Here is a 27828-nt window from a genome sequence, read left to right as displayed (position 1 = left end):
TCAGATATATGCATTGCATGTGTTTTCTCAATATCTTTGGCTTGCCTTTTCATTTTCTTAATGTTGTCTTTCAAAAAGCATTGAATTTTGATGAAACCCATTTTATTAATTTTTTATTTTATGGTCCATACTTTTGGTATTCTAAGAATTCTTTGCCTACCTCTAAGTCTCATTAATTTTTTTAATGTTCTTTTCTAGAAGTAGTTTTATGCTTTTTGCTTTTACATATATGTCCATGATTCATTTCAAATTAATTTCTACATATGATTTGAGATAAAGGTCAAGGTTCGTTTCTCTCCATGTGGATATCTAATCGTTCAAGCACCATGTGTTGAAACAACTCTCCTTTCCCCTTAAGTTACCTCGGCACCTTTGTTGAAAGTCATTCGACCCATATATGTGTGGGTCTGTTTCTCACTCTCTACTTTTTTCCACCCTTATGTCAGTACTGCACTCTCGGGTTCCTGTAGCTTGGTACAAAATCCAGGGGACAGCTTCTGCCTCATCTCGAGGTCTCTGGTGGTCAGGCCCAGAGGCTGGGCCCTCAGGAGAAAGCCTGCGGGGGGCGGGGGGGGGGTTTGAATCTTGGCCCTCTGCGGATAGCCCAGGGCACCTGTATTTGCATATTTAAAGTTTCAAAGTTCTCTCTTGGTACCAAGTCAAGTCTGGTCTGAGTCTGTTTAGATGCTGCATTCACTTCATGCTGGAGCTCTGAGCTCTCACGCTTTCCTCCCTTCCATCTCCCCCTCTCCAGTGTTGACCCCAAAAGCACTTTGAGGTAGAGAACAAAAATGCCAAAGTGTCCGCCTTTTTATGGGGCCCTTATCAGAAAGTTTTCTAAGGAACTGAAAAGAAGAACTACATAATGGAAAACATTTTGCAGCCTCCAGCACGGCCATTTATCTCAATAACTGTTTCATTTAAAATGTGGGCCAAACGTATAAATCGTATCTTGAAAGAAAGTATGTTGGTGCCACAGAAATTGCCCTGTATTCTTACCACCTAATTTGAAAAATGTGTTTTGAATCCAGGAAGAAAGCAAGCAGGCCTGGGGCCTGGCCACCCTTCTCCCACACGTCCCCTTCCTTCACGCCCCATGTCGTCTCCAAAGTGAATCCCCGCTACTCCCCAGTCTGAGTGGAGAATCCACACCCTGTTGTCAGTCGCTGCTGCTGCTGCTGTTTGAGAGCCTTAGAGATGAGGGGTTGAGAGCCCAAACCCGCTGCTACCCGTCCTTGGCCCTCCCCACAGCAGAGCTCAGTCACACCTCCGTCTTTCGGCCGTAAACCCTCCTTAGAGCTCTTAGATGTTGGTCCTCATTTAAGGACATGCCTGGAGGGAGGGGGCTAAATATTATAGCAGGGCCCTGAGCCCCGTTTTCCAGACTAATCACAGGGGGAGGTGGTGGGCAGCCTGCACTGTGGGCTGGGAATTCCGGCCGGGGTCTTCCACTTAAATCTCACTGGGGGTCCACGGTTAAATGGCAGCATTCCCCCCCCACCCCCACCGTTAGCGGGAGGTTTCTTATTTTGCTTCTCAGCACTTCCTGGGAGGGAAAAACACAAGAAACCAACAGGCACTGAGTCCCTGTGCACAGAGCCACAGCCTCACCTCCGCACTCCCTGGGGAGTGTCAGGATTCCCCCCTCTTTACACAACCTTTTTTTCTGATCATGGAAGTCGTGAGGATTATAAAAAAAATTTGAAAATAAAGAACAAAACTCACTCCCATGATTCCACCACTCAGAGGCTATTGTTCTGATTTGCTTTTTACTCCTAGCACTTTTTTTTCACCAAGCATGTATGTCAGTGGGGTCAGACTGAGCATACAGTTTTATTTTCTCTTTTCAGAGATTTCTGATCATTTTCTCACATCATTAAAACTTGCTTGAAAACATGTTTAACGCCTGCCTAAGTACTCCCTCCGGTGCCTGGCCACGCTCTCCCGCCCAGTCCCCCCCATGGTGTGGGGAGGCCACCAGTTTCTCTTTTCTGGCCCAGGGGGCAACTTGAGCCCCCTGCCCCCCATGGGCTATACCTTCTCCCCCTGCCACCCATGTCCCTCTGCCCTAGCTTTGAGGCCCAAGGAGCCCCAGAAGGTGGAAACAAGCCTGGGTGCACTGTCACCGGGTGGTGTCACCTGAGGTCTGCATCTCCAGTCTGGTCGCTGCTCGCAGCAGCCTCTTTTCCTCGGCTTCCCTCCTGTGCCTCCTTTAAGGTGATGGCCCCCTGGCACCCCTTCCAGGGCATCCTATCCCTGTATCCCATGTCAGCTGAGTTCTTGGTGCCTGGAGCAGTGAAGTGAGGACTGGCCAGGCGCCACCCAGCATTCCTGAGTGCTGGCCTGGCATGTTGGCCTTTTTCTCCGGATCCAGGTTCTGAGGCACGAGGCTGTCTTCTTCAGATCATCTCCTCTTGTCACTTGGAGCCCAGAGCATCTCTGTGGGTGGGAGGAGCAGGGAGGACGGGGGCAGAGGCCCTGAAGGTGGCATGCAGGCCGCCTGTGTGCACGGGCCCTGCCTGCTCCCTCCGTGTGCCTCTGATCAGCTGCGGGGGCTGCAGCCACACGGAGGGGGGACAGACCCCACTCCTGCCACTGCTGCAGCCCCCAGAAAGCATTGCCTTTCGCCTTTCCTCCCTCCCCATCGGCTGCCCAGTGTACTTGCTATAAATCATTATTTGCATCCTGTCAGCTCCCTTGGCCACCACAGTTTCTTTCTAGTGAAACCTTAACCTTGTTCCTGGAACCGTGAGGCAGTGCACGCAGGGCCCCTGATTTGGCGCCGGTGGGGGGCCGCCGGGGGAAATGGGAAAGGCTGGTGAGTTCTCCACCAGAAGCCTCGAGAGCTCCATGCTGCCACACAAGTTCTAGCTGTGTCTCCATCCCCCTCCCCTCCACTAGCCTTCCACTGCCTGGTCTCTGGAAGGCTGAGTTTGGGGCTGGGGTTCCCCAAGAAGAGGAGCTGGGCCTTAATTCCTCTCCCAGATCTGGCGTCCAGCAGAGTCCAGGCTAGAGGAGGTCGAGAGTGTTTGGGACACAAGGATGGAGTGGCAGGTGAGTGTCTTTCAAAAGGGAGGCACCAAAGTGGTGGTGCATCAGAGGGGCCTGCAGACCCCTGAGGATGGCACATGGGGGGATTGCTTCATCTCCACTGAAGGAGGGTGAAAGGCAGGTGGATGGAGTGTGAGCCAGGGGCCGTGACAGCCGGCGACAGACAGCAGGGGCCCCTGGCAGTCCCCTGGGAGCCCTCATCATCTGCCCCGGCTTCCTCGCACAGATGCCGTGCCCTCTCTCTTCCCTCTCGTTCGCCCCACAGCTGTCCTCTGCTCACACCAGGCAGCCTAGGCCGTTCCCTTCAGTCACCTTGTCGGAGGGGCAGAAGGACCTTGACGCTCTCAGATCACATGGTGCCTCCACGGACGCTGGGGCATGTGCTCTGTGCTCTTAGGTTCTGGACTTACGGTGAAAGGGCAGGGTTATTCCCGTGGTGTGACCGGAGCTCCAGGTGGAAATCTGGGAGTGGGCTCAGAACCTGGGCCCTTACCCAGGGGCCCCTCCTGCTACCCTCCCCAGATGTGACACGAACAGCCCCGGGGCAGTCAGGTTAGCCCGAGAGGCGCCCTTGGACAGCCCCACGGCTGCTGCACACCGGGCACAGTCACCAGCCAGCACCAGTCCCGCCCCCAGGCTTCTGGGAGTCCAGAAGCAAGAACTGCCCACCACTCTGCACTCCCGGAGCCTGGCGTGTGGCTCGATGCGGGGCGGGGCCCAGGGAGGAGAATAGGGCGTCAGTGGTCTGGAGTCAAGGCCTCCCTGGAAAGTTGGCTCTACCGCCCGCCTGCCCGGCAGGAGATGCCCACAGCCCTGCCCCATCGTTCTGTGGGCGTGGAGGCCAAAGGCTTGGCCTGCCAGGATCCCCAGCGAGCAGGTGGACTGAGGGACCCCTTCTTTACTGCTTGATTCTTGGATATTATGTTCACACCCAGAATCCCCCTTTCTTTTTTCCACCGTGGAATCGCACCCAGGGCAGATGGTGCTGAATCACTGTTCGTTCAAAAGCCACGTATCGGGCCAGACTCTGCACCAGGGCTGGGGGCCCACCCTCAGGCGGCTCGCTGCCCTCTGGGGGGTCGGGCAGATGCACAAACTAAAACGCGGTGACGGGAGGAGTCGGGAGGAACCGAACAGGCTGTTTGTCTGAGATGAGTGATTAGGGAAGACGCCCGGAGCAGGAGCCAGCCCGGCAGCGCAGAATCGAGGGGAGGGGTCTCCCTTGCCCAGAGGACGGGAAGAGCTCGAGAGCTGGGGCCGCTAGAATCTGGTGAGCTGGAGGGAGGGTCGTGGGAGGTGAGCTTGGAGAGGTGTGGAGCCCAGTGGCCCGGAGACGAGCACGGATTGCACTCTTCCTGTGTAGACAGCACCATTGGGTCTGTGGAGACCCAGAAGAGCCCCCAGGGGCCAATGATGCCTGTGGACAGGAGGCCCTGTTCTCTGGTGGGCACCTAGGGTGGAAGAGTGACCCTGGAAGCAGCCCTGCCTTCCTCCTTGGGATCCCAGCCCAGTGTCTCCACCCAGGGGGACAAAGTGGAGGCCTGTGGGGCTGCCCGGGGTCAGGGAGGGGTATTGCCTGGGGTCTGGCCTGCAGCCTGCCCTCCGTTCCGCCCCACTCTTCCCTCCTCCTGCCCGGTCACCTCCTCCCCTACCTTCCTTGTCCGTGACTCTGACCTAGAATGTTGGGGACCAAGCACAGGCCCACAGTCCACTGGCCGGGGGAGCCCGGCAAGCCCTGCTCTCTCCCTGGGCCTCGGCCATGATCGGGTCCTCTGTCCCAAGCAGCCCTGCCTGGCCCGGCCCTCCTGTGGGCATGTGTCTCTCTGGCTGAACCTGTTTGGAGCCTTTTTCTGGGTGCCTCCTGTCCCCTTCCTCCTCTGGCCCCAGCGGTCCCCTGGAAGTGCTCAGTCAGGGCTCACTGACCACCAGACCCCGGCCCACCGTTGTTTCCCGTAAGTTGAAGGCAAGTACTGACCACCTGGAAAGGCAGGGAATGAAGGAACCCCCTCCCCTCCTCTCACCTAATGCCGCACTACCCAGTAAACGTTTCTGAATGAGTGAACATACGGAGTGAATGAATGGATGGCTATAGTGTTACCCGCTTGGAAACATGATGGGACCTTCATGCTTCCCCCCAAGTGGACGGAGCCCTGGCTGGGAAGTCTGCCGGGGAAGCCCAATCCAGTGTCCTTACCTGGTGCCCAGCATATGCCACCCCCAGACCCCTCTGTTCTCAGTCCTTCCCAGTAGAACGAATCGTACCTGTGAGGATCCCACTGAGGAGGTATGGGGAGCAGGGCTGCTCAGAGGCCCAGAGAGATTGGATATTTTAATTTTTATCTTAAAAATAGAGAAATGCTAAAACTAGGTTTCAAAAACGGTGGTAGATTTTAAATGTTTACATTTAACAAATGAACACTTTTAACACACACACACACACACAAATATAACCGTGCCATTTACGGGATAATTACAGTGTTTATAAAAGAAAACCCTTGGTCCATGGCAGGCTCCAGGCAGTGTGCTCCAGAAATGGGACACAAGTTCGAAATTGAAAGACAGATGGCTCCTCTGAAATGCATCCGTCTCGTTGGGAGAGTGGAAAGGGAAACCTTGAGGCCCTCTGGGTGTGTGAGGTCCAGCGCTCGTGCTCCCTGACCCCGTGTGGCGGGCCCCAGCGGTTGGAAGGCCCCCCTTCCCCGCATGCACAGTGGTGGCCCCAGCCCTGCCAACTACACCCCTACACTGGCCTGAGGGCCGCAGCGCCTCCTCTGGGTGCCCTGTCACTGCTGCAGGACGGGGGCTGGGGGAGAGGATGAGGGGCCCGGGTCGGAGACTGCCCAGGCCCCCCAGCCAGCACAGGCTACCGCCAGTCCTCTCCTCGGGGGGCCCAAAGGCCGAGCCAAGGGGCAGGAGCTTAGGCTCCGCCTTCTGAACAGTGTTGGAGGACAGAGGTGAGGGCCCCTGGGAGCCAGCGCCAGCTGCTCTGGCCTTTACTGCCCTGGGTTAGCTGTGGGTACTGTGTGTGCGTTGGCCGTGGGGCCACTCACTGGGTGCCAGGCTAACAGAATGTCAGCTTCTGCCCTTCACTGTTTTTTGGAAGGAATTATGCTCAACAGTAAGGAAATGGAGAAAGAAAGTGGAAGAAGCCTCTGCTCTACCCCTTACTAGCTTGGCCTCCTTGACAGGTTACATAACTTCCTCTGCACTTGAGTTGCCTACTTGGTAAAAGGGGACAGTCACCCCCGCGCCCTCAGGCTCTTGAGAAGACGGAGTGTAGGCAGGTGTTTGGCCAAATAATATTCCACTGTAGGGAGAGACCACATTTTCCATTCATCGCTTGGTGGGCAATTGGGTTGTTTCCACTTTTTGACTGTTACGAATAGTGCTACGAACATTCGTGTACAAGTTTTTATGTGGACATGGGTTTTCATTTCTCTTGGGTATACACCCAGGAGTGGAATTTCTGGGCCATTTGGCAACTCTATGTTTAACTGATGAACTGCCAGACTGCTTTCCAAAGTGGCTGCACCATTTTACACTTCCAGTAGCAATGTATGAGGGTTCCAGTGTCTCCAAATCTTCACCAACACTTGTTACTATCTGACTTTTTGATTAAAGCCATCCTAATGGGTGCAAAGTGTTATCTCTTTGTGCTTTTGACTTGCATTCTCCTGATGCCTAATGATGATCAAGTGTCTTTTATGTGCTTCTCAACCAGTTATCTTTTTTGAGAAATGTCTATTCAGCTCCTTTGCCCATTTTAAAAAACTGGGTTGTCTTTTTATTATTGAGTTGTCAATGGTCTAGATACAGGTTCCTTACCAGATATGTTTCTCTCACTCTGAGTTCTTTCCCCTTTCTTTATAGTGTCCTTTGATGCACAAAAATTTTTTATTTTGATTAATCCCAATTTATCTATTATGGTTTTGTTGCTGTGCTTTAGGTTGTTTTTTTTTTTTTTTTCAAATACACAGAACAGTTACTTGATTCTAAAGTGAAAAGGTATGCTCAGAGTAGCCTCACGCCCATTCCACCCACCCCATAGGTAGCCATTTACTTTAATTTCTGGCTTATCATTCCTGTTTATTTTTGCAAATTTTATGAAGAGTGAGCTTGTTGGGTCAAGAGTTGAGACCTAAACAGTTCTGTTGGATATTGCCACATTTTCATCTGTGGGTCATACCACTTCTGTCCTAGCAGTGTTACAGGAGAGTGCTGTTTTCCCAAGCGCTTGTATTTCCCACAGCACTTGTATTGGGGTTTTGCCAATCTGAGAGGTGAAAAATGTTCTGTGTAGCTTTTTAAAAAATGTCAACTTTATTAAAGTACAATTTACATATAATAAAACACACGCGTGTAAAGTGTATAGTTTGGTGAGTGTGGCAAGTGATCTACTTTCTGTCACCATAGGTTAGTCTTGCCCTTTCCAGAATTTCATATAAATGGATTTATGTAGACTTGTGTCAGACTCCTGTGACTCAGCATAGAGATTCTGAGATGTATACACATTGCTGTGTGCCTTGGTGGCTGGTTCCTTTGATGGGGAGCAGTGTCCACTAGATGGGTGTCACTGTTTACCTGTTGATGGACGTTCGGATTGAGCCTAGTCCGTGCCTATTAGGACTAAAGCTGCCACGAGCATTCTTGCACAGTCTTTTTGCAGACCCGTGTTTGCATTCCTTGGGGTGAATGGGAGTGGAGTCGCTGGGGCACATGTGATGTGTATGTGGACTCTGTGAGTTGCCAGGCCTTTCTCCTTGGGCTGTGCCATTTCCATTCCCACTAGCAGCAGCCGGTGCGTTCCTGCTGCTCCACATTCTCGCAGACCTTTGGTGTTGCCAGCCACAATTTTTCATTTTGGCCATTCTAGAAGGTAAGGTATGCTGTCTCTTTGTGGTTTGTTTATTTTTTAAAATTTAAAATTTTTATTGCAGTATAGTTGATTTACAATGTTGTGTTAGTTTCAGGTATACAGCTAAGTGAATCAGCTATACATATATCCAATCTTTTTTAGATTCTTTTCCCATATAGGTCATTACAGAGTATTGAGTAGAGTTCCCTGTGTTATACAGTAGGTCCTTATTAGTTATCTGTTTTATATATAGTAATGTGTATATGTCAATCCCAGTCTCCCAATTTATCCCTCCCCCCCATCCTCTGGTAACCATAAGTTTGTTTTCTACATCCGTGACTCTACATCTGTTTTGTAAATAAGTTCATTTGTACCCTTTTTTTTAGATTCCACATATAAGTGATATATTTATTTTTCTCTGTCTGACTGATTTCACTCAGTATGACAATCTCTAGGTCCATCCATGTTGCTGCAGATGGCATTATTTCGTTCTTTTTTATGGCTGAGTAATATTCCATTGTATATATGTACCACATCTTTATCCACTCCTCTGTTGATGGACATGTTGGTTGCTTCCATGTCTTGGCTCCTATAAACAGTGCTGCAATGAACATTGGGGTGCATGTATCTTTTCGAATTATGCTTTTCTACGGATATATGCCCAGGAGTGAGATTGCTGGATGATATGGTAGTTCTATATTTAGTTTTTTAAGGAATCTCCGTACTCTTCTCCTTAGTGGCACTACCAATTTACATTCCTACCAACAGTGTAGGAGGGTTCCCTTTTCTCCACGCCCTCTCCAGCATTTATTGTTTGTAGATTTAAATTTTATTTATTTATTTATTTAATTTATTTACTTATGGCTGAGTTGGGTCTTCGTTGCTGCGTGCGGGCTTTCTCTAGTTGCGGTGAGCAGGGGCTACTGTTCCTTGCGGTGCGCGGGTTTCTTATTGCGGTGGCTTCTCGTGGAGCATGGGCTCTAAGCTTGTGGGCTTCAGTAGTTGTGGTGCGCAGGCTCTAGAGCGCAGGCTCAGTAGTTGTGGCACACGGGCTTAGTTGCTCCGCGGCATGTGGGATCTTCCCGGGCCAGGGCTTGAACCCGTCTCCCCTGCATTGGCAGGCGGATTCTTAACGACCATGCCACCAGGAAGCCCTGTTTGTAGATTTTTTTTTTTTTTAAACTTTGGGTTATTTATTTATTTATTTATTTTATTTATGGCTGTGTGGGGTCTTCGTTTCTGTGCGAGGGCTTTCTCCAGTTGCGGCAAGTGGGGGCCACTCCTCATTGTGGTGCGCGGGCCTCTCACCATCGTGGCCTCTCCCGTTGCGGAGCACAAGCTCCAGACACGCAGGCTCAGTAGCTGTGGCTCACGGGCCCAGCCGCTCCACGGCATGTGGGATCCTCCCAGACCAGGGCCCAAACCCGTGTCCCCTGCATTGGCAGGCAGACTCTCAACCACTGCGCCACCAGGGAAGCCCCTGTAGATTTTTTGATGATGGCCATTCTGACCAGTGTGAGGTGGTATGTCATTGTAGTTTTGATTTGCATTTCTATAATAGTGATATTGAGCATCTTTTCATGTGCTCTTTGGCCATCTCTTTGTGGTTTGGATTTGCATTTCCCTGAAGACTAAGGATGCTGAGCATCTTTTCAGGTTCTTATTAGCATTGTATTTCCTCTTCTGTGAAATATCTGTTCAAACCTTTTGCTCACTTTAAAAAAATCAGGTTATTTGTCTCTTTATTATTGAGCTGGAAGAGTTCTTTGTATATTCTGGATGTGAGTCCTCTTTATGTACAGTGTGGATATTTTCTCCTAGTCTGTCGTTTGCCTTTTCATTTTCATAGTGGTGGCTTTCAGAGACCAGAAATTTTGAATTTTGTGTCCTAAGAAATTTTAGCATTTCTTTTCTTTTAAGTAAGGTTGAACACCTTTTCTTATGTATAAAAGCTATTTGCTTGTCTTTTTCTGTAAACTGCCCATGTCTTTGGCCTGTTTTGTTTTGTTTTTTTTTAAAATCAGTTTATTGGTCTTTTTCTTCTTGATTTTAAGAGCTATTTATATGTTAGGGGGATGAGCCCTTCATGGTGTGTTGTGATGTTTTCACCCAGTGTGTCATTTGTCCTTTCAACGTTGCTTACAGTGTTTTTTCCATGCAAAATTCCTCACGTGTGTCTTTACATCATCCACTGTATCTGTTTTTATTGTTTATAGATTTTGGATCATTGGCTTCCCACTCCCAAGTTATAAAGAAATTCACCCATGTTTGCGTCCAGTATTTGAATGGTTTCATTTTTTTACACTTACATCTCTGCTCCATTTGGCGTTGATTCTGATATACAGTGAGGCATGGAATCAATTTTATCTTTTTGCAAATGACTCTCCAGTTGTCCCTATGTCGTTTATTTAAAAGCTCATATTTTTCTAATGATTTGAGATCGCATTCCTCAGACCTTTATTATTAAAATACTAAATGTCCATGTGTATTTGGACATTTTATTCTGTTCTGTTTCTCGACTCATTTGGTTCCACTGGCCCATCTGTGCTCCTGCTGACACAATCCTCTAAATTACAGGCTTTATGACATGTTTAAACACAGAGTAGGGGAACTGCCTCACTGCTCTTTTCATACTCCAAGGTTTTCTTAGATAGTCTTGCTTACTTCCTTTTCCACATAAACTTTAAAACCAGCTTGCCTAGCTCCAGGAAAGATACTTGATTTTTTAAAAACTGAGATTGTGTTAAATTTATATGTTTACTTGGGAAAGTTGACATCTTTACTGATGTTGAATTGTCCCGTGCAAAAAACACAGGCTGTATCCCCATTTATCCCAGTTTACTTTTCATACAGTGCTTGTGAGGACTGTTACAGGACTGTTTTGAAGGATTTTCTCCCTAAAGATGTTGTACATTTCATGTTAGGTTTATTCCCTAGTAATTTATCTTTTTCATTGCTCTTACAATGGGTTCTTCTCTTTCATTATGTTTTCTAACTGGATGTTGTTTGTATACAGGAAGGCTATAATTTTGTGTCGTTAATTTCATATCTTGCTATCTTACTGAATACTCGTTATTGTCTGTATTCATCTTAGCATTTATTTTCTTGGGTTTTCTAGGTATACTTGCATATCATCTGCAAAAAAGATCATTTATCTCTTCCTTAGGGTACGAACATTTTTAAAGCTTTGGGTTACACATTGCCAAATCTCTTCTTTTAAAAAAATACGGTACCAATTTATACTCCTCCTGGAAGTGTTTCACCATACCCTTGCCAGCCCTGAGTGTTAACATTTTAAAAATCTTTGCCAGTTTATTACAACCTTTATTCATTAAGGGGACATGGCCTCATCTTCCCCAGGTGGTGGGCGGAAGGCTGAGGGCCTAGCCAGGGAACAGACTAACCTGGGAGTCCACAGTCTAAGAGGAGCTGAGGCTTAAGCTTCTCCCCTGCACCCAACTTTATTGAGGAATGGCTAACAAATGAAAACTGTATATATTTAGGTTGTACCTGTGATTTTTTAAAGGTATACAGTGTGATCAGTTAATATGCGTATACTTTTGAAATGATGACCACAGTCAAGTTAATTAACACATCCTTCACCTCACAACCCTTTTTTTATTTGTGGTAAGAACACTTAAGATCTACCCTCTTAGCAAATTTTAAAAGTATACAGTATTATAAACTATAGTCAGTAGGCTATACACTAGATCCTCAGAATTTATGCTTCCTATAACTGAAAGCTTGTACCCTGTGACCATCTCCCCATCCCCTCCAGGACCTGGCAACCATCCATCATCTACTCTCTGGTTCTATGAGTTTGGCTTTTTTAGATTCTACACGTTAAGTGATATCATACAGTATTTGTTGGGGCTGAAGTTTCTGGAGGTTTACAATTAAGACTGCTGCTGCCCTCCTGAGCCCAGCCAATGGCAAAAGGACTGGCTGCCCTAGCAGAGAAACCCCATGTCCGGCCCAGAGAACGCGTTCTGGAAAATCCCTGAGCAGTTCTGTAAAATCCATTGCCTCCCCCCAACCCCCCTTTTGCAGAGTCCCGTCATGATCAGCCCTTTCGGTGCCTTACTTGATCCCCTACGCAGCCTGGGCAGTGCCAGGAACAAGGGGAAGAGCCAGGATCCCTCCCCGCTGCCCATGCTCAAGCCAGCTCTCTGCCTGCCCTGCTGTGTGCAGAGGTAGGGCCAGGTGCTGAGGATTCTTCCCCAGACCTGAGAGCCAGTAAGATGGATGACAGAATGGATTGAGGCTCCTGCTTTCCCATTAAAGCCCTTCCCAGGGCCTGGCCCCCCAGGGTCCTGTGAACAGCCCTGGCTACCCACCTGCAGGAGGGCGTTGCTCACTGACTGCCCGGCCCTGGCTGGCGGCCCCCCTCCCCGGAGGCTGGGCGGGAGGATGGAGAGGGCCGTGGCCCACCGGGCTCACCCCCCTCGTCTTGGCCTGGCCCCCTCCTCCAAGCCCAGGCAGCCTTTTTACTCCCATAACCCTTTCCCTCTCACCTGTGTTCCCAGCTCTGTACCTTACTGGCTGTGTGATCCTGGGCTAGTTGACTCCCCTCTTCTGAGCCTGTTTCCATCTACTCCTCCTCACAGGCTGTTGTGAGGAGTGAAGGAGGGAGCATCTGCACCAGGTCGGCACAGCCCGCGGCACTGGGACGGGCTCCATAAGCGTGTGTTTATTGAGTGAGAGTGAAAAAAGAAATGAGTGTGTCAGCGAGCCCTCTGGGGGCTCCTTCCCCCACTCAGATGGTTAGAACTGGAGGAGCGTCTGATGCAGCCTTCGTCGGGAAGGCGCCCACTCCTCCACCACCAGCCCCCATCCCACCCGAGGGGGCAGGCCCGCCAGGCCACCCGCAGGCTGCTGGGCCCCAGCCCCAGTCCCTCCACACCATCCCCGCTGCTTCGGGCGTCTGGACCTTGGTGGTCTCATCCCACTGTCCTTGGACAGCAGGGTGCATGTAAAAGTGAGGGTGTGTGTGAGAGGCACACCCACCGCCGGCCCTCGGCCCCAGGCGGTCGGTCCTCAGGAGAGGGGAAATTTCCTTCTCTGTATTTATTTTCCACATCCCCGACACTGAAAGCCAAGCTGGTGTTGATATTTACCTTGGCCGGGACTCCCCATCTCTCTGGGCCAGCCTCGCGTAAACACGATGTTCCTTTTCTCGGCTCTGCCAGCATTGAGGTGGCCTTTTGCAACCAATTCTAGGAATTTTGAAAGCCTGTAGGCATAAGTTCAGGGACCAGGCGCCCAGGGTGCGAGGAGCGCCTGGGGGTTCCATGCTGGCCTTGGGCCTTCTCCCGGGGGTTCGCGCTGAGGGTGCAGAGACAAAGCCGGGCCTGTGGGGGCCAGCGGGCAGGGCCCCCCCCTATTCCTCTTGTTCCTCAAAGCCGGTGGTGGCCAGAGGGCTTACTCTGGAGGGGCGGCAGTGGTCAGCGCCACAGAAATGGGAGTGAGTGGGGGACTGGGCAGGGCAGGGACGCTGCGGCAGTGGGAGGGTCCGCACGGCCCGGTCCAAATCCCAGCTCCCCCAGCTCGGCCACCGGGGGCTCCCTGACCAGGAGGCCTTGCGCAAGTGACCGCAGGGCTCGGAGACGTGGTTTCATTACACAGGAAATGGGGTGTCAGTCCCTTGGTGACAAGGGGGCTGTGAGGCACTGCAGGTGGCAGCCGTGTTCCTTTTGCTGTTGCCACAGCTGCACGGCTTTGAGACAGCATCATGGGCGGCGCCGGGTGAATGAACGCTCTGAACGTCTCCTGTTCTCCACGCAGATCTGGGACATGAGCGACGACGAGACCGTCTGACACGCCCCCCGCCCTGGCTGCCGGCCCACTGAGGGGCTCTCAGTCTCCGGAGCAGGACGCCACCCTCAGGACCGGTGATTCTGGGCCCCTCCAACCTTTGTGGTCCCCTCATCTCCATACCTTAAGGACTGGGGCCCTCCCTCGGCTGCCCGGGAGCTTCTCCGTTTCTTATGATTCATGGTCCCACCAGTTCTCAGCTAAATAATAACCTTGGCTTCGGCCTTGCCAGTGATCTGGGACTTGGTTCCCTCCACGAGCAGTTCTTTCTTGTTGTTGTCACGGGTGTTTGGTAGTCAGGCTCCCGGGATTCTCCTGGCCATGACCCCCATGGGGTGGAATGAGGACAGGGAGGAGTTGGCCCAACACAGAGCAGGTAGGCAAGTGAGAAGTCAGCTCCTTCCAGCAGCCATCGCGGGGGCAGCGCCACAAAGCCCCCAGAGCGGCCCTGGGCACGTGTGAGGGCTGGGGTCCTCGTCAGCGCTGTCAGCTTGGCCTGCGGGCGTGGGAGGCAGGAGAGCTGAGCCACGTGCGGGACAGAAGGGACCACACTTGTCCCAGTGAACCCAGACCCCCGCTGAGGACGGAGTCTGTTGCCCAGACAGCCCCTCCACCTGCGGGCCTGTCCTCAGCCGCGGGCTCAGGGGAGGACACAAGTGTCTGCTGCTTCGGGCTGGTGGCAGGGCCCAGGGACAGATCCTCGAAGCTGCCTGCGTGGGGCCCCTCCTGCCTCTGTACAGGACACCCGAGGCCCAGAGAAGGCTTCAGACCCCACGTGAGAGCCTGCCCTCCGGCCGCAAGCAGGGGCGGCCGCGCCTCCTGCCCCAGGCTCCTCCCTGGTGGTGGCCTGGAAGCCCCAACGCCGTGTGGGGTGGAGCCCGTGGTGTGTCTGCCTCAGCCTGTGGCCAGGTGCCCATCGGGGTGGTGGGAGGGCTCTGCCATGGGCCCCTCAGGCTGATTTTCCTCCTCCTCCTGGGTGAGCACGTCCGTGCCAGCCTCAGAGCTGGGCATGGAACCCAGCAGAGGGGCCCTTTCCACACTTTTATTTCTGTGGTGTCATCTTTTGTCTTGGGCCTGGAACCAAAGTCAGAATTGAGTCTGAGTCGTACCAGAGTTGGATTTCTGTAAGTTAGTTAGTTAGGTTTTAAATGACGTTTCTCCTAGAGAGTTAAAATTACAGCTTTCCAGCCTGTGCAGGGCTTAAATCGGAGGCCACTGTACAACAGGGCAGGGCTGCTGAGCCTGCCCCGCCCTCTCCAGGGCTTCAGGCAGAGGCCCCGCCCAGCCTGGCTCTGTCACTGCAGGACCCAAGGATCACACAGACAGTCTGTGGTTTAAGAGCACTTTATTATTGTTCTTAAGGCTACTTTTAAGTACAAAAAAAAGATGGCCTGCCAAACCTTTTTTTTTCTTCTTCTTCCAGGAAAAACAGGCCACAGAGAATGGTATATTACAGATTTACAAACATGGAGAGAATGGTCAGAACGCACTGCAGATGGCGTGGCTCTGTGAAGAACCTCTCTGTGCCTCCTGAGGCCTGGGAGTGTCCCTTCCTGGTGACCGTTTGGTTTCCTGCCCGAGGCCCCTCCCAGGTGCTGCCTATCCCAGATAGGTCAGCGCACCAGGGACCTGGCCCTCAGTGCCACCGTCCCTCCCAAAGCGATGGCCTCGCTGGTGGACGCGGGCGTGTGAGGAGCCCGGTCTGCACAGAGCCGCCGGCAGTGGGGTTGTTTTCCTGGGGCGACGCTCAGTAGCCTGTAGCAATAACAAACTAGTGGCTATTAAGGCAGATGCAGTGTTCTCATAGAATAACTGTGTTCCTGCACTTTTACAGACAAATCTACGACAAAAAAAAAGATCAACTTTTTTTTCCGAACAACAAAAAAAATATGAATGATTACAATAGGAAAGGGAAAAATTAAATAGCTACATATCATTAACAAATTAATTGTTCTTCAAAAAATACCTACAAATTTCTCTGTACATTCTTTACGCACAGCGTAATGATGGTCTTAAAGTTACCTATATAAAAAAAGTGTTCTCAACGATTTTTCCTACAGAAAATATAGGGGCCTGAATGCAGAAGCCTGGAAGCCCAGTTAAGTGGGAGGGAAACGTGTGCGGGGGCCAAAGGGGAGGCTTTCCTCCCGCCTTTTCAAATAACTACAGCCACCCTGTGGCCACAAGAGCCCATCCTCCTGCCTGTTCACCCAATGCCAACCAGCGAACCTGTACTTTTCTCATACTGACAACCAGCCTCGAGAGCTCCGGTGAGTCCACGGTGCCTCGCGGGTGAGGTGGTCGTGCCCGAGTCACCTGGCCAGGTGACTGCTCAAGCCCTGTGGTGGGCAAGGCTGGAGGGTGGTAGCACAGGGGAGGGGCAGGGGCATAGAAACGTTTACCAGAAAGAAGAGCAGCTGTCGAACATCCACAGCTGGGTCTGTCATGCTTTCTTCTTCACCTAATTTCTAGTTAGTAGCTATTACTATAGCAAACGATAATAAATGCAGTAATAACTGTATAAAGTCAGAGGAATGTATACTGCCTTGGCCCCAGCGTACGAGGAAGCATACAAAACACCATCTCACAGATTGTCAGGAATCTGCTGTTCAGCCAAGAGTTCAGAGGGAGCAGTTTCTGCATCGAGGGAAGTTGGAAGACACGAGTCCCAACTCCCCTGGGAGCGAGTTAAGAAGCAGACAGGGATGCAAAAAATAACTGATGCTGTCAGCCTGCAGCCACAAGTCCAGCATCCGACTCTGCAGCTGACCAGCCACTCGCCCGCCCGTGTCCAGGGCCTGCCAGGGACCGACTGGCCCCACGCTACTTGGGAGTAACGTGAATATCAAACACAAATCTTAGAGTACAACTGTACCAGCAGTAAGTATATCTAGGACTGTAACTGACAAAAATAAACGAATTCTGAAAAGAAGCTAGTAAGTATTAAGCTTTTTGTTTACTGTCTATACAATTAATAGAAACCAGCTATTTTTATCCATTAAAACATGCATCACGTTTAAAGCACTACAGAATCCTCCAACTTCAGCTCTAGTCTAACAAACTGCAGTGTTTAGAAAAGGTAAAATGCCCGTGATTGGTAGAATCTGCAGTCCAGTTGCAAGCACCTGAAAATCTAGACAGACAGAGAAAGACCTATAAACCTGCATGAGACTTCCCCTTCCAAAGCAGTTTTGTCTAAATTAATTAATACAACAACAAACAAAAAAACACACCCATGGTCAGAAATGTCATCCTTAAACCCTCCGTTTTTCAGCAGTTTGCCCTCAGAGTACTATCATCTCGCACAAAGTTGTCAGGCAGGCAACTTGAGTCCTCCTCCCATAGTGCAAATCAGACACGACAGTTCTGTTCTCTTCAAGTAGACGCACACACACAAGCGCGCACACACACACGTGGGCTGGAAGCTGAGCCGCACACGCCCCGGTCTCGAGAAGCAAATGAAAAAGCACAAAGCGTCTGGGTCACCGGTGGCCTGGCCTGTGACTGAGAAAGCGCAAGCCGTGGAGTCCAGGCCCTGTCGGGCAGCTGACCTGCATTGAGGCTTCTTTGGTAACCAAGGCAGGGACTGGGGGGGCGACAGCGGACAGAGGTTCCACGCGCAGGTGCTGCTATCACGTCTGAGGGCCCCGGATACGGATACCAAGCAAGTACAAAACAGAACAAAAATCCCGACGACGTGGTTTTTGCGAATAAACCATCCCTCCCTCCCCCCACCCCCACGATTTTTTTTTTTCATTTTTCCATTTTTTTAAGCACTGACTGTTCGAAGCTCAGGCAAACCATGCAGATGGACGTGGCGTTAGAGGGCGGTGCTCCCTTCAGGAGGCCACAGACGGGGAGTGGCTGTGGCTGACCATGTGGGCAGAGGGGCTGGCGGGCTGGCCCCTGCGAGAGGCCGACTCGGGGCTGCTCGACGCGCCGTCCTTGGCCGCCTTGATCTGGAGCCACGTGTCGCCCAGGGCTTTGGCGAAGTGGTCGTCCACGGAGCCCGTGATGGACACGGAGTTGGGCGCCGGCTCGGGCTCCTTGTAGTTCTTGCCCAGGCTCCTGCGGAAATGCTCCTCCACCACGGGGTCGCAGGTGGTGGCGGCTGTGGGGGGGGAGGACAGCGGTCAGGGCTGGGACCTGGGGACACCAGGGGGCCCCCGCGTGGGTCACCTCTCTGAGCCTGCCACGGGGCGGCACGCCTGCTGCGCCGGGCCGTGGACGCGTTCAGACCCCCCGTGCGGCAGCCGGTGGGCCCCGCTAGAGGGGGGCCTGGAGGGCGGGGCCAACGTGCTGCTCCCCCGCCCCCCCCCCCACGCCAAGCACAAGGCCGCTGCACCGGGGCTCAAAGAACGGGGTGTCGACCTCCTTCAGAAATGGGCCCAGAGGCCAGCCACTCCTGGGACCAAGAGGACACAGAAGGAGCCCTCAGTTCCCTGCAGTGGTCTGAGCGGGGCACTTACAGCTCGGGGCCCTCCGGTAGCTGGCCAGGCCGGCCGCGCAGCCGCTGTGCGCGATGGGGCAGTGGGAGAGGTTGCAGTTCCGGGCGCTGGCGGAGGCACACGTGATCACTGAGGGCCGGTTCTGCGGGAGGAGGGGGCTGGCGTCAGTGCGAGCACACAGGCGGCAGCAGCGGTTCGGCTCCCCTGCCCCAACTGGCGACCCCATCCTCATATCCCCGCCCAGCTCCGAGGCCGGCTGGGCGGCCACCCCGGCGCCCCTCAGCCCCCGGCCGGGCACCGGTCCCGCCTGGAGAACCAAGTGCCAGCGGCCTCGGCGTTGGAGTGGTGCCTCGGCGCGGGGCCTCACCAGTACCCACGCTCTGTGGGAGCCCCTCCTGGAGCCCTGCCGGCCCAATGGCAATTCCAGTCAAGCCCAGGCGCCGCCTGCTGCTTCACGTTGCGGGCCACACCGCTCAACGACCTGGAACCCACTGTGAACGAGAGTCTTGGGGGTGTGCGCTCGGCCCCCTCCCAAGCTCTCCGTTCTCTGAGCAGTGACCCTCAGTGTGAGGCAGTGGCAGTGTGGATCGGTGAGGGACGTGGCACAGAGGCTCGGCCGTTGGGAGCTGGCCTGTCCCAACTCTCGGATCTGAAATGAGACCATCGCCGAGTCGGGAGACCAGCGTGTAGATGGCAGAGGGCTGTAAAGAGACCACGGCTCCTACCGTCACGGTCCTGAGAGCGCCTGGCCCTGCCCTTCTCAGAGTGTATCCTCGGATCCCCCCCCCCCCCCGCACCGGGTTCTCTGGGCCATCCCAGGACCCTTCTAATATACTCCTGGTTTTTCTCAAGCCAAGCCAGCTCAAGTCGGCTTCTGTTACGACCATGCAAGTCACGATGGAGACAGAAACACAGGAATCTATCCAAGTGCCTGAATTACACACAAAGCACCCTCACCCCATGCGCCTGCCCACACTCGCCCTCCTTCCCCGAAACCACCGCACAGTCTGCCTGGCAAACTCCACTCGTCCTTTAAAACCCCGTTCAAATATCATCTCTGTGAAGCATGACCCGCCCCCTGCCCGCCCCACATTCGGCCAGTAAACCAGCCCTTCCGGAGGCACCTGTCTCCTCGACCACACACACTTCAGAGCAGGGACCAGCGAGTGTCTGGATCCCCAGACCCGGACAGAAAACATCTGTGAACCAACTGAGCTCCCTTAGGTTCCAGCCAGGAAACTTAACTCCTGAAAACCCGGACGACGAGACAGCTAGCAGGAGCTGGCTCAAGGGTCACCCCAAAGGCAGTGTCAACAGGGAACCGGGCCTTGTCCACCCCCCGCCTTTCCCGTAAACAGTCTGATCAGTAGCCACTGTGAAGTCTGCACATCAAACCTTCCTGTGATGGGAAGTGAACAGGAATGATAAGAACACGTCTGTGATGAAGATCTGTACCCACACAGGTGAGCGGGGATGTGCTTGGGTCTAACAAGAAATTCCACACATCCAGGATGGGGGAAGATGCAGCTTAGCAGCAGCACGTGAACAAAGAATCTGGGGCTTTATTAATTCCACACATGAGCAATGGGACGGAGCCACCAAGAGAGTCGGTGTGACACCCCCCCGTGTGGACGACAATGGCAGAGAGGAGAGAACATGGCTTTGAGGCCGGGTGGACCTGGGTGAACCAGCTCTGGTCAGCAGGCAGGACCTTCAGCCCTCTAAGCTTCCATTTCTTTGAGTATGAAACAGGAAGACTCGTACCTGAGGGGCGTGGAGCATCGCCTGAGATGGGTGTGGGGGCCTGGCCCGTGGTCACGTCCAGGAGTCCCGCCCTGCAGGTGCTGGTCATGCCGCACCTGAAGGACAGCCTGCAGTGTGCAGCCCACCTTTTGAAGGGTCTGTTTCAACCCCCAAGCCCGTGATCTCCCCGCCAGCCCTCTTGTAGTGACGTGCCCTCCACCCTCGAGATGGGGCTGTGCAGCCATGTTCATAAGTGACCTCGCCCCGTGGCCAGGTTGGAGATCTGCCTCAGGCTGCGGCTCAACTACCGAGGCCGACTCAGGAGGAGATTCAAGTTGAGCTCAGGAGCTGGGGGACGGCCACGCCGAGCTGGCCATGTGATCCAGAAGCAGAGAGAGAAAAGGATGCAGAGACAGGCACGGGGCCAGGGGAGGAAGGAGGGTCCTGCCTCCTATCTGCTCGCCCAGGCAAGAGCCGGCCCTTGCTTCCTGAGCCTGGCTGTACCCACGACCCTGGGTCCGGGAGACGCCCCGGGCCCTCCCAGTATAACTCCCTTCCTTCCTGTAGCTCCAGGGCCTCCCAGCGCCGGGGCGCAGCAGCACTGGGGAGTGTTCACTGCGTGATAACTCACCCTGGTTCTCACCAATTCATACATTAAGAGTTCAGTTATTTGACTCCCTGCCTCCTCCAGACTCAAACTGTGAGCGCCCGCATCCAGCTTGACCAGTTTCTAACACACTCCCTACACAAAGCAAGTGTCCACGCAGTTTTGTTAAAAGAACAAAGGAAACAAACAGGGTTGTGATTTTGGGCTCCAGGGTAGGAAGCGCAACCGCTCCTCAGCCTCACTGGGAACCACAGGCACCAGCGCAACCTCGCCCGACGCCCGGGGCCCCTCCCAAGCAGGGGCCACAGACTGGGTCAGCACCAGGGGCGGGCAGGGGACACAGCGGCTGCCCCAGCACCTCCTCTGCTCGCTGTCTGCGTCCCAGAGTCTCAAGCAAACACTGAGTGAGGACCTACGGGGTCACAGGCCCCCAAGGTTCAGAGAGGAAAGCCGTGGGTTCATGCAGTGTTTCTGAACCTCAAGGTTAATGCCTCCTTTTATTAGCTCTTCCCCCAGGAACCCCATTTTTTAAAGTCTTTTTTCCTACCAAGCAATCTGTGTTTATTAAGTAACAACTTAATTTCCTTAAAAAAAAAAAAAAATCCTTGTCTGCCAATCACAGGTTTCTGACCAGCAGAAGCTAAGAGCCACTGTGACCACTGACTTTATAGGATTTCAGCCCAAAGCAAAGCAACCTGGCATTGAACTCCATCCATGCGGCCTTGTAACGGGTTAACGTAGGATTCCTATTAGGATTATTACATTGACCCCTAAACACGGCTGCCGAGGAAGACTGCTAGAAACACAGCTAGTCTGGACCAACCCCGCCTCGTGCAAAGAAACTAAGCCCCAAAGACATTAAGTCTCGCCTGAGGCCATTAGTCCCAAGGGGCGAGGCCTAGGCAGGCCCAGGTCAGAAATAAAACCACCCTCAGTACAGAACCGAGGGTGGGGTTACTCCCCACGTCTCTCACTGCCCTCCTTCCACGCCGCCCTCCGTCCCCCAAGCCCCCGCACCCACTGCCGGCCGCCGGCCGAGCCCCGCTGGACAAGGGCGTACCTGCTGCCGCTCCACCGGGGTCAGGGTGGGCGAGAGGCCGGCCGGCCTGCCGGCGTCCAGGCTGTTCTTGGTCAGCGCGAGGGGCTGCTCCATGCCGAGGCTGGGGAGGGACGCGTACAGCTGGCTGCCGTGCAGGCTCGCAGCGGGGGCCACGGCTCGCTCAATGGGGCTGCGGCTCCGTTCCCGGGGGTCTTTCCGGCAGTCCCCGTTGGCCGTCTTGTTCCTGAGAGAGAGGAGTGAGCGCTCAGACAGGAAAACCTGGCCGCTTCTGGGAGGCAAGGGGGCTGGCGACCGTGGTGAGACACTCACACTGATCATCTCATCCCTCACTTTGGTGTGGGTAAATATTTCACAGTCATCACCCCGCCGCCTGAGGCTCTGATCGAATAGCCTACCGGTAACTGAGGGCCCAGGATGCTAACCCAGGTGGGTGCTGAGGAGAAGCACCTTCCCAGGGTCCAGAGTCAGCTCCACAGCTCCACCCAGACGAGACGGCAGCCCCCGCTCGGCGGTCTGGCTGAGCGCTTCTCCAACAAACTCCACTCACCTGTGTGCTCCAGGCTGGCTTGGTTTGACCAGGATCTGCCTTCAGAAGGATGAAGGTGGTGATGATGCCACAGTAACCCAATGCCTCCTACCTGCCGGGTCCTGTTCTAAGGCTCCACTGGCCTCAGCTCATTCAGTCTTCCCAACAGCACTGAGAAGGGGAGGCTGTAAACACCCCCGCCCCAGACGAGGGGACCGAGACCCAGTGCAGTCTTGTCACTGGCCGAGGCTACTGGCCCGCGAGCCGTGGTGTTTGGCTCACGGTGTGGCGATCAGGCTGGTGTGGAGCGTAGAGAGCCTGGCGCGCCAGCGGGAGGGCCCTGCCGTAGGAAAGTCCAACCACGGGCAGGTACCGAGTGGGACCCAGATGAGGCGGTAGCACGGGCCCTGCCTGCAACCTGATGGATCTCGTCTAGGGGCAACGTCACACGCTGCGTCTCCTTGAGAACGAGAATGACTCCGCCCGGTAGCGGTGGGCCTCGCGGTAGAAGCCCAGGAACTCGCGGCCCAGGTCTCACCCCCCGCCCAGGGGTTCTTTGTGCCTCAGGTCTCAGCCCTCAAATCCGCCGTGTTCTCTGCTGCCAGAGCAGTCTTTCTTTCATAACAAAGGAGCAAGTATTTTAACTAAAAATGTGGCAATGACTTCTGTGACAGTGGAGGGATCAATGGACATTAGTGGAACCAAATCAGCTGTAAGTTCAGTTCATCAACTACAGGGCAACGACCCGCATAAGGCACAGCATGTAATTTATGGGTGTGCCCCCGCCCCGCCCCCGCCGGCCCCGCACTATTCTCTGGTCGACTATACAAAATGACTTAGAAGCAATCAGAGAATAAACTTCCAACCCATGAAGACAATCAAAGAAGTATGTTCTGGTCACAGTCTAGATGAGATGTCCCACACACACCACACGGATCCTGGCGATTCCCAAAGAATTACAATAGCAAAAACAGAAAAAGAAAAGAAAAAAAGCACTTAATTCTGAAACCAGCCTGTCCATAATTTCATCTTCCTGTGACGATTCAGATGACATTACAGGCCTTTGCGGTGAAGGGCTGCGCGGTCGTGACCGCAAACACCGAACGCCCCTGCAGAACGTCACAGAGCAGGGACGTCTGGCTCGACGGGCTTCAGGCCCCTCAAACCCAAGATAAGCTGGCTTTTCCCTGAACGGGTATTTATTACTGAATATACAGGTGACCAGTGTCTGAAAAGACTACGTTGTCACACAGAGTTATCTCCAGCATCAGGTTGCCATCTAAATTTGAATAAAATTCAGTGTTTGATGAGCTATGTGAATTGCTTCCCTGACACAGTGAGGTCTGTCATTGTGTCAGGGAACCTCCCCCCCAAAATGAGGTTTCTAGAGGTCACGTCACGAACTCTGCAAACTCAGGGGCTGGACAGGTCACTCGGAACACGCCTCCGTCCAGTTCAGGCCCCACGATATTCAACCAATGTTAACTGAGCCCCTATTTTCTGACGGTTACAGAGAGGAAGACTCAGCCCTTCTCATGGGCTCACGACCATGGGCAGGGGCGACAAGCTCCCCCGTGACAACCGCAGCACCGGGAGGGGAGGAGCGGGCAGAAGGCTGGGAGTCGCCCGGGCGGCGCCGGTGCTCACACCCGGCACCACGCAGCGCTGCGACACTGCACGGCGCAGCCGGGTGCCCGAGGAGCGGAGGGGACTGTCCCAGGTCAACCCGCGGGGAGCGAACGGGAGAATGGGCCCCTGCAGGCAGGACGCAGCAGGCATCAAGGACCGGAAAAGACAATGAAACACCCAGAAACCATCTGAAGACCTCGCTGGTTAATTTTAGTAAAATTATACATTACTCAGATTTCCAGCTCATTTTCCCGGTTCCCGGAGCTTGAAGACAGACGTTGTTTTCCTTCCCCCAGTGACTCATACCCCGGGCTCCGCTGCTTCCCGGGGCGTCATGTGCTCCCGGACCCAAACCACACGCTTCCTGCCTGCGAGCCCCGCGGCGCCTCCGTTCTCGTTAAAGACGACGTTTGCTCGGGAAAGAGTCCAGAGGGCTCGCACGGGGGGCCGGACGCGGAGGAGCAGCCGATGACAGGAGGCTTGGGGTCCACGGCCCCTCCCGGGACCCATCCTCACCCTGGGGAGGGCGTTTCCACAGAGAAAATGGGAAGGGGCTCAAAAGCAAAAAGGTGTCCGGGAAATGGGTGCCACATGCTGCCGCTCTGCCCTGAGGCGAGAAGCCAGCAATGTCCCCAGTGTCCAGGGAAAAGTAGACTCAACTCCAGGCACTGAAACTGAGGAAAGTGCATCCACTTGCACACTCATCAACGTGAGGTTTTCCCGCCCTTCAACCAAGCGGGGCTCAGAGCTGAAGGAAACCCTTGGGAAGGTCTTACTTGACAATCTCGGGCCTCAACTAAATTCCTTACCTCCTGCCAGCAATTAACTAAACCAAAGGGAGTCTGAATTCTTAGCACAGGGGAGGGATGTGGGGATGAGGCATTTTACTTAGTGCTTTGGAGGAAATGTTCTGGGGCCCCGGGGGTCCCCATGCTGTAGGCCCCTCGGCCCAGCCCGGCCCCCGTGTCCCCCGCGCGGGCCCAGGCTCCCGTAAAACAGGAACATCCCTGAGGTGACAGGGTGTCCCGGCCAATGGGACGCAGAACACCCCCGGCAGGAGTGGACTGAAGGTCTGTGGCAACACCCACTGTGCACGAGGGTGAGGTGTTGGCAACACCCACTGTGCACGAGGGTGAGGTGTATATGGAGGTTCAAGGAAGGAGGGAGCAGGGCCCATGAGGGTCACGGCAAAGACCGAGCCCCGACTCCGACTCACCCACCTTCCCTCTCCTCTGCATCCCTCACACAAGCGTCGCCCTCTGGGAACCGACAGGATGGTAACAAACCTTCACCCTCACGGCCCAACACGAATCACAATAAAGTTGTTAAAGCATCTTTAAGTTTAGAAAGCTTCCTCAGAGAAGATACTTAATGCCATTGAACTGTACACTTAAAAATGGCTAAAATGGTACACTGTATGCACTACAATTAAAAACAATAATAATTTTAAAAAATTAAAACCAGAAAATGTCTCTCCCCCGCCATCACTTGCTGAGTTGCTGGGTCTGTGACGTGGATCAAGTAGATGGCCCCGTCCCTGTCTCACAGAAAAGAGGCCCGAGGTGAGGACGATAAACGCTTACCATCCTCACCCCAGGCCCTGCATCACCCACCCCTCCATCCCCAGCTTCCAGGAGGCCCTCCCTGACCCCCCAAACCGCAGCGCCGGAGGGCATGGTGGGGGCCTGCGCGTGCGTGAGGGGACAGCCCTGCAAGGCCCCCTACCCCGCACACTCTGCGCGGTCCCCAGTGCAAGGCACGGGGCTGAGCACAGAGAGGGTGTTTTAACCACCATTCACTAAGTGAACTTTTTTTTTTTTTAATTAATTAATTTATTTAATTTTTGGCTGCATTGGGTCTTCGTCGCTGTGCGCGGGTTTTCTCTAGTTGCAGTGAGCGGGGGCTGCTCTTCATTGCGGTGCGCGGGCTTCTCTTGTTGCAGAGCACGGGCTCTAGGCGCACAGGCTTCAGTAGTTGTGGCACGCGGGCTCAGCAGTTGTGGCGCGCAGGCTCTACAGCGCAGGCTCCGTAGTTGTGGCGCACAGGCTTAGATGCTCCGTGGCATGTGGGGTCTTCTGGGACCAGGGATCGAACCCGTGTCCCCTGCATTGGCAGGCGGATTCTTAACCACTGCGCCACCAGGGAAGCCCCTAAGTGAACTATTAAAGTACACATATCATGTGTGAGTACAGTTAGGATCTTCGGTGAACGAAAGGGAATTAAGGCAATTTCAGAGGAAATTCCCAACAGGAAAGACTTTTTTCTGAAAAATGCAGAATTTAGGGAGCATTTAAACATCAGCCATAAATAGCTGTGAAATAGTTTCTCCCTTTCACTACCTTCCCCATCTTTTGTTTCCCCTCCCCCCGCATCTAAATGTCCCCCAGGTCATCCAAACCTCCCGCATCACTCCCTCTTTCTCCTTGTGAGCAGAATTCACTGCTTTCCAACCAGGCGGGAGGGCGCGTGGGTGTGTCCAGGACATCCTGGTTCAGTGTCGTCACTCCAAGGTACCAATTTCAGACGGGAAGCGGCGGGGCAAGACAGCGCCGCCAGGGTGTGTGGTGTGGAGGGAAGGCGTTGGCATGGCGAGGGGGTGGGGGGCGAGGCAGAAGTGCCCTCCTGGTACAGAATGGTGAGCTGTGTGTCATGGGCCGGAAAAAGCTGAGAAATACTGGCATTCAGAGAGAGCATCCTGAAGACACAGAGGGACTGGGGTCTGTCTGCTGCAGTGCCCAGCACGTCCGGCTCGGCAGTGACACGGGGGCACCTGTCTCTACCTTTGACTGGGGGGAAGACTGTGTCATACATGACACCTGCCACCACTTAACTTCACTTAATAATCAAGAAAAAAGCCACAGCCCTACTGCATCCAAGGTTCAAGGGAACCCGACCTGAGCACGGAAGGCCGTGCAGTTGGCTGATTACATCCCTGCCCCATCTTTCCACCCGAGTGACACGCCACCCCCCCCCACTAACTCTCACAAAGGTAGCACCCCCCTTTCTGCTAGTTCATATTTCAAAACGCACTACCTGGAACTAAGCGGCACACTCCTCACTGGCTCTGCCCCATGACATGTGTGGCCTGCAGTGCCAGGGAGAAGCACATCCATTGCATCGCTGCCCTCAGAAAGACCTGCCCAGGAAGAGAGAGCGTTACGAGCTGGCGAATCCCTCCGAGTAAACTGCTTACCTGGATTATCTTTATTATCATCAGCTACGCTTTACTGACGGTGGTTACCGTTATCACCGCATTAAATCCACTGCAAAGCACGCATCGGCATCTCCATGGTATAGACGTGTACACTGAGATTCAGAGCGGTTAAGTCACTTGTCTAAGGTTGCAAAACTAGCACAGTACAAGGGTTCTATTTATATTTGGCTCCAAAGCCTCTCCTTTTCACCTCCCCGTCTCGAGAGAGGGATGCAGAGAAAACTACAAAGACCCCTGTACCCACCACCCAGAACTGACAGATGAAACCGCACCATCCCATTTGCTTCAGATCTTTCCTTCCCTCTCTAAGGATCAAAGCCGCAGAGCATGGTCCTCCTTCACGCCCCCCAGGCCCCTGCCCCTTCTTCATCCCTAGATACACCCGCTGGCCTGTATTTGGAGATTCTTCCCATCTGAGCCTTTGTCCTCTGACCACCTGTGAACGTTTCTGTAAATCTGAGCAGCACATTTTACACTCCCATCACTGTATGTACTTAACAGCCGGGCTTTTTCCCCTCACGTGTTTCTGGCCTAGAGATCCGGTTCATTCATGTTCGTCACCTGCCATACAGGATTCCTTCACAGGAATCCACCAGTTTGTTGATCCACTGCTGCCCGAGAGGCGGTTTGGCCGTGTCGGGTTTTCCTAGTTATCAACAATCCCACGGCGTTTACATTCCTGCGTCTGGGTGCCGCCAGGTGCATCTTCGGAGGGAAGGCTTCTGGCTGCAGGGCGCCCCGCCTTCAGGGCCAGCAGGTGCTGCCGGAGCCCCTTAGGACCCGGCATCCACTGCCCTCCTGCCACCACTGCGTCCTTGGTCACGTCTGGCACCAGCGCAACTGAGGGCCTCTTCATACATTTGTTAGCCATTCCACTTTCT

General features: G+C 53.6%; 2 protein-coding genes across 24 annotated transcripts in view; one reads left to right on the top strand and one right to left on the bottom strand.

Annotated features, from left to right (window-relative positions):
* Window positions 1-13962, top strand: part of ATG7 (autophagy related 7) — a 237849-nt gene extending 223887 nt beyond the window's left edge. For 5 of the 10 annotated variants that reach the window (XR_014232333.1, XM_082345567.1, XM_082345569.1 and 2 more), the window contains one exon: window positions 13691-13962. Coding sequence is in view for 8 of the 10 variants with exons in the window: in XM_082345567.1 (XP_082201693.1) it covers window positions 13691-13723 (33 nt within the window). In the remaining 2 variants the exon portion in view is untranslated. Of the gene's footprint in view, window positions 1-13614 lie in introns of all 10 variants that reach the window. The other 5 variants (XR_014232334.1, XM_082345564.1, XM_082345563.1 and 2 more) reach the window with 1 other exon arrangement.
* A 1086-nt stretch (window positions 13963-15048) lies between these two features.
* The window catches only part of LOC309607261 (phosphatidate cytidylyltransferase, mitochondrial), a 272769-nt gene continuing 259989 nt past the window's right edge, over window positions 15049-27828 (bottom strand). For 10 of the 14 annotated variants that reach the window (XM_082345579.1, XM_082345571.1, XM_082345582.1 and 7 more), the window contains 3 exons: window positions 21579-21801; window positions 18190-18310; window positions 15049-17831 (listed from right to left, as the gene is read on the bottom strand). In XM_082345579.1, the coding sequence (XP_082201705.1) occupies window positions 17560-17831; window positions 18190-18310; window positions 21579-21801 (616 nt within the window). In that variant the 3' untranslated portion in view covers window positions 15049-17559. Of the gene's footprint in view, window positions 17832-18189; window positions 18311-18334; window positions 20028-21578; window positions 21802-22972; window positions 25893-27828 lie in introns of those variants that run through there. The other 4 variants (XR_014232338.1, XM_082345581.1, XR_014232337.1 and 1 more) reach the window with 4 other exon arrangements.

The sequence above is a fragment of the Balaenoptera borealis genome, assembly GCF_965194805.1.
Source record: "Balaenoptera borealis genome assembly, chromosome: 12".
NCBI classification, from domain to species: Eukaryota; Metazoa; Chordata; class Mammalia; order Artiodactyla; family Balaenopteridae; genus Balaenoptera; species Balaenoptera borealis.
Note: the sequence above shows the minus strand (reverse complement) of the source record. Positions and strands in the feature narration are given on the sequence as shown.